The sequence below is a fragment of the Anneissia japonica genome, unplaced genomic scaffold, assembly GCF_011630105.1.
Source record: "Anneissia japonica isolate Jap-2015-1 unplaced genomic scaffold, ASM1163010v1 scaffold694_len1028156_cov167, whole genome shotgun sequence".
Taxonomy (NCBI): domain Eukaryota; kingdom Metazoa; phylum Echinodermata; class Crinoidea; order Comatulida; family Comatulidae; genus Anneissia; species Anneissia japonica.
In genome coordinates, this window is record NW_022727885.1 from 244,024 (window position 1) to 250,219 (window position 6,196).

The 6,196-nt window shown below is 35.6% G+C and overlaps 1 protein-coding gene across 1 annotated transcript; it reads left to right on the forward strand.

Annotated features, from left to right (window-relative positions):
- The first annotated feature begins 748 nt into the window (after window positions 1–748).
- On the forward strand, window positions 749–4,158 carry LOC117113861. The gene is made up of 2 exons (XM_033257313.1): window positions 749–1,466; window positions 2,276–4,158. Exons 1-2 carry the CDS (start codon window positions 882–884, stop codon window positions 2,498–2,500), a joined length of 810 nt encoding a protein of 269 aa, XP_033113204.1. The 5' UTR covers window positions 749–881; the 3' UTR covers window positions 2,501–4,158.
- Window positions 4,159–6,196: the final 2,038 nt, after the last annotated feature.

Sequence of the window (6,196 nt, forward strand, 5' to 3'; positions counted from 1 at the left end):
TTGTTACGGTTGCCACGGACATTAAATTCGTGACGGCAAACATTTTAGTTTTTTTTTTTCTGGGACCTTAAAAAAGAGGAGGAGAAATTGCTTGACTTAGATTTTGGAGAAACGGGTCCACTTTATAGGCCTATTCTTGGGATCTTAAAAGAGCAGGGTCATATTGTGTTTCTCTGTCTCTGAAAATATAATGAAGAGGGATCACGTTGTTTATCTGATCTAAAATTGGACAACACTGTCTGGTATGCCTTAACCTTTAGAAGACAGAAAGGGGAAAGTTTAATTGACCTCAGACAATAAAGTGACCAGATAGAACCTCAAATGAGCGGAAAACATGTTGCTTAGCTTGCTTTCTTTGGACCTTAAAATTAAAAAAAATAATGATAGTGCCAGTATTGCATATAATAATATATAGGCCTATTATTTTTTTCAGTATAAGTACTGTTATTGTTTTGTGTTGTTACTGTAATTTGGACTTGTTGAAGTTCCGATTGATGTTTTGTGGATGTGTTTACTATTTTCCCAAGTGCAATTCAAGTTAAGTTTAAGTATTATTTCATTATTATTAATTTTGAATAGTAAGTTGTTCGCTATTGACATGGGACTTAAAACAAACAATAAACCTTGATGCTTCAACATCGCTTCTTTATCGAACAAAGAAACATTAACCACATCCTTAGCAACCGTCGAGGTTACTGATTGTACATATTGAGCGTGTTATTTTAAGTGTTACTTATTACAAGTGGCAATGTATCGTTATTTGCTTGAAATATAATAGAAACCTTAGACAGATAATTTCATTCTTTACCACACTCTACTACAAGCATCAGCATACAAAGAAAACAATCGTGTGTTGTTGTAGGCCTAATAACGGAAGCAAAATGTTTGCGTTGATCTGTGTTTTCTTTGTGATTATTTCGAGAGCATATGAATGGGAGCCTCCAACTGCTAATGCTGAGAGAACCGAGTCTTTTTATTCCCTTGCAAATGACGAGGAGTCTAGTGCAGTGTTCCACAATACATACAATTTCTATTACGGCAGCGGTGAAGTTACCAACAGTTGTGATTTATGTTTTAAAATGTCCTTCTCACAGCAAGAAGCTATTAGAAGATGGCAGCGTTCCTTCGATGGCATGTCTGGAGAAGAGCTGGTGAATTCTGTTGTTTCAAGCACTTCTCCAATACAACTGACCGTCAAACAAGAATGCCAACTCTTAACATCTAACAGGGGCTTCTTCACGCCTCGACATTATGATGCAGATGCTGAAGTGTGTACATCTATCCTTGGAGCGTCAGGAGATGCACGCAGAGTAGGATTTTCACCACCAATAAGTGGTGCAGCCGGTACGTTAGATGCTCCCGAGGGATGTAGTGATCTTGCAGATGTATGCTTAACGATTGAAAGCACCATTATACCAGGGGTAGCTCTCACTGTCGATGGGAACGTGCCTGTCATTATTCTTCAGGTGGGCGTCATTTCTTAAGACAGGTTTCACACTAGAACGGTTAGCCGAAACCGCAAGCGGCTTGACGTACACGCATAGGGCCTTAAGTGGGCGTCATTTCTTAAGATAGGTTTCACACCAGAACGGTCAGCCGAAACCGCAAGCGACTTAAAAAGGTCCACGCAGAGAGAGCAGCATAGGTCAAACGCCTATACTGATGGTGGTTTCCTAATTATTTTCAGGAAAACTATTTTTAAGGGTAAAACTGTATTTGACTTTAGAAGAGCTTTCCAACAATACCTAACACGATAGTATTTTAATGATTGTCCAATTTTGACATTTTAAGCTTATTGGCCATGTGATCTTTTTTTAATGGCAAATAACTTTTCAGGTATAGGTGTAATGGAGAAAAGTGATCAGTGTATAATTACCTTTTTAATGGTACACATGACCATATTTTACTTGAAATGCAAAATGGCGGACCTTTCGCATTGGAATTAGATCGCGCGACCAACTTTTTTTTCAAACATGCAACCATATACACCTCTTTTTGAAAAGAGATTGAGTGCACGTAAAAGTGCACACGTGACTTAACTCAGCTCATAAGGTCTTACAAATTAAAAATGTATAATATCAGTATAGCAGCGAAAATTTGCTTAGGTTTGTTTCGGCTTGCAAGCTATTTGATATATTTAAATGAAATATTCAATACATTAATTTTTTGGGGGGTTTTCCTTATTTTTTGGCAGACAGTACGGTACATCGTTAAGCCTATTATAATATTATTCTTTTTAAGTAATGTGACACTTATTATTATTGTTTTTATTTAGCTACCGACGCTTGGATACAATCAAGAATTTTTAGAAAACACGTGCTCAAGTGAAAGTTGCGCCTGGCCGCCATTTGCATACAATGGCTTTGTATGTTTGTGTTGCCAGGAGACACGGGGTGAGAACGCATTAGTTACCGGGCTAACTCCCGGAGTTTCAGAAGTTGTCAAGATCGTCATCACCAATGGTAATTGTGTTGCAAAGTTAGAACCTGTAGCAAACTAATAGGGTAAATATAACCCTGTTTTACTAAGTTATGGTAGCAGTGGCGTATCTAGGAGCCTTGAAATAATGTAGTGGGTAGGGATGATGGGGGCGCAAAGGTGGAGTGGAGAGATCGATGAATAAGTGAGGGGCGCTAGGTGATGATACGGAGTGAATTTAAACTACTTCAGTGCGATTTTTGTTTTCCTTCGGACATGGTGACATTTTCAATGGGGTTGGGGGGGGGTGGCGACTAGGAGGCGCGAGATTTTAGAGGGCATACCGGTACCATCCGCTAGATACGCCACTGGATAAAAGTAGGTATATAGACGTCTAAATACCAATTATTATAATCTGGTTGATTTATCTATACTTTGTATGGCCGTGTAAATCGATAAACTATATGTAGTAAAACGAATTAATTAGCATTCCCAAGCAGTGGCGGCTCTAGAATATAATTTATGGGTGGGGGGGAAGAGGGACTCAGCATTTATGGGTGTATCTATAGCGCGCAGCATTATCTGAGGGCCTAAAGTTCAAACCGGTGGTGGGTAACGAGATTTTTTTTTTTAATTGGGACTTCTAGATGGCCGTCAATGGTCGATTCACCATTGTTACCGTATATTCTGCTTGACTGATCAGACCCAGACGAAGCGATTGCTGAGACAGATTTGGCTCGGCGTAGGCAGTACAGTACTGGGATGGGAAAACTAGGCCTATTTTTTTTTTATTTTTTTTTTGGACCGATGGGGAGGAGGGCTTGACGAGACTGATGAGTGGGGGGGGGGGGACTTAAGCCGCCACTGTTCCCAAGGGAGCAAACCTATTGTAATGTTTTTGTATTGTTTGTGGTGTCGTTTATGTTGTTGGTCGTGGTTTGGTTGGGCTTGACCAGACTGATAGGGGGTGGGGGGACTTAAGCCGCCACTGTTCCCAGGGGAGAAAACCTATTGTAATGTTTTTGTATTGTTTCTGGTGTTGTTTATGTTGTTAGTCGTGGTTGGGTTGCGGTTCTTCACTGTAAAATACACTATAAATTCCTTGATTTTGAATTATTACATCAATTTATCAAATAAAACACAGTATATTTTTATTTTTAGGTTTATAGGCGTCTAAATACCAATTATAATATTCTATTTGATTTGTCTATATTTTGTACGGCAGTGTTTATTGATAAACTACTGTGTATTTAAAAAAAAATTATATTGTATTGTAATGTTTACGTATGTTTGTTGTGGTATTGTTGATGTTTGTCGTTGGTGGTCGGGTTGAATTTCAAAATTCATTTATCAATTTATCAAATGAAACACAGTTTATTTACATTTTGAGACGTATTAGAAATTAATTTTATCAATGAGAAGAATATAGGAACAATACACAGATAATCAACGAATAGATTTACACCTATAATACTCAGATAATTAGCGAGAACATTTATTCCTTCAGAATAGTTTAATTGCAAGTTAATAACCATTCAATAGATTTAATTTACCTCCGCCGTGGAACAGATACTTGTGCCCCTTTTTTTTAAGGAAGAGATTATTGAATTTTGGTAAGAAAAGGTCAAATCAAAGGACAAGGTCAAGGTTACGGAAATTAGATTTCTTACCCTCGATCTGTGTATCACAAATGAACCAATGTAAAACATTTTTTATATAATAAAAGAAAAGAAAACATTATATGTATTTACACTTTTATTCTATTACATTATCATCATATGGTCTATAAAATCAACATTTAATAGTTTGTGGTATCCATATAAGTAGAAACAATATAATGTACAATATTACACAAAACAAATTATGTTTCTGTTTTTAACATACTTAACCCAAATGACGCTCTTCTTATAGCGTTGTTCAAAAGTGGTAATAAGTGAGCAATTGGATCTTTCCGTAGTGTCAATCAAACTTACCAACTGGCCAACCACAACAGGGCCATGAATACGCGCGCGACTGTCTAACAAACACACGTGTTTTCCCATTTGGACACACATGTTTGATGCGTACAACATTTTATTTAGTGGGACCTTAGCAACAATATCCAAAGGGCGGCGCTTAGCGGAAAGGTTCACTTACTACTCAGTATGTGGTTCCTTTTCGATGCACGACGTTAACCTTAACGTTAACGAATGGCGTCATAATTTATTAATCTTGCGTACGTTAATTTCAGGATTTTACGTGCTCGACGTACGTTAGTTACGGGTTTGCGCATGCGTATTTCGATTTGTTTACAAAAGGGGCGGAGCTATCGCGCTACATGTCGGGTACTAAAGTTAAAGTTAAGGTTAACGTCGTGCATCGAAAACTCCCTAGTAACTTGTCGTAGCAGTCAAAACAGTGCTGAGATGTTTGAAAATGTATTACCCGTCAAAAAGATAGGGATACGTCAACATTTTAAATGGCGTTTTTAAATAGCTCATTTAAAAGGATCTAATACATTATTAGCTTCCAACGAGAAACAGATCGAAAAAAAAAAAAAGAATATTTTTGCTGATTTACAGATATTTTACTACAAAAATCCTTAAATTGATTACCAGATATAAGGATCTTTTAAAATATATACAGAAAAGATTTTATTTAATTGCCCGGGGGTAGCACAAACACGAAGGGACCCTTAGGGGCGAAGAAAGTCATTGATCGAGTTCCTAGTCCACATTTCAAGCGCCCTGAGCATCTTACGTTAGATGCCTTTGTGCGCTATATAAAACTACATTATTATTTATTATTATTATTATTATTATTATTATTTATATAATATGGTCAAGTAAGTTATTTTAAACAAAACATTTTTATCTTCCTTGTATGCATCTTTTTATTACCAACAAACTAAGTGTCAAATAATGACTAGGAAGAGCAGATGGCTTTAAATTGGACAGAAAAAATATATTTACTTCGATTTTTTATAATAATAATAACAATAATAATAATAAAAATAATAATAATAATACTTATCTATTCAATTCAATATTTAATTCTATTGTTCAAATTTTCTAGCTCAACTTTATACACAATGACGAGATTAGCAGCGATACCAGGTACATACATAAATGGTTATCTACAATCAAACTCTTTATATTGTAATTATAGTATTGTTCCAATCATAATGTTCGTAATGCTCATTTCTTGCTTCTTCTTCATAAATTACATCGAACTTACTAAAGTAAAGAGGGTTGATTTATTATTATTGTACTCTCGTCTCAATAAATGCTGCACTTTCGCGGGAAATTAGTTTCTAGGCCTACTCAATTGGCGATGTGGCATTTGTCATATTTCAGGATTATAAAAGCCTGCGCGGCGCTTCTTTATTAATAGTTTCAATTTGGTCCTAAATGTCACAAAATTAAATATAATGCTGAAGCGGTTCAACAAACATCTTTGTCAAATTCATTTGCTCATCACTCCCCAGCAGAGCTTGTACCACAGATTCTTAGTCGTGATCGTTTATCAAAAAAAGCATCATATTTTGTATGTTTTGGGTTAAGGGTCACTTATCTGAACGATTTAGCAAAGATATATTTGTAGTCCTAAGCACATATTCACAGTAAGCTTACTTCATTTTAAGGGTAAAGTTTAAAATGATTCTGATTTACACTCTTGGCAATTGATACATATTATTTTATACATATATATAATGTACATATATTAATATATATATATATATATATATATATATATATATATATATATATATATATATATATATATATATATATATATA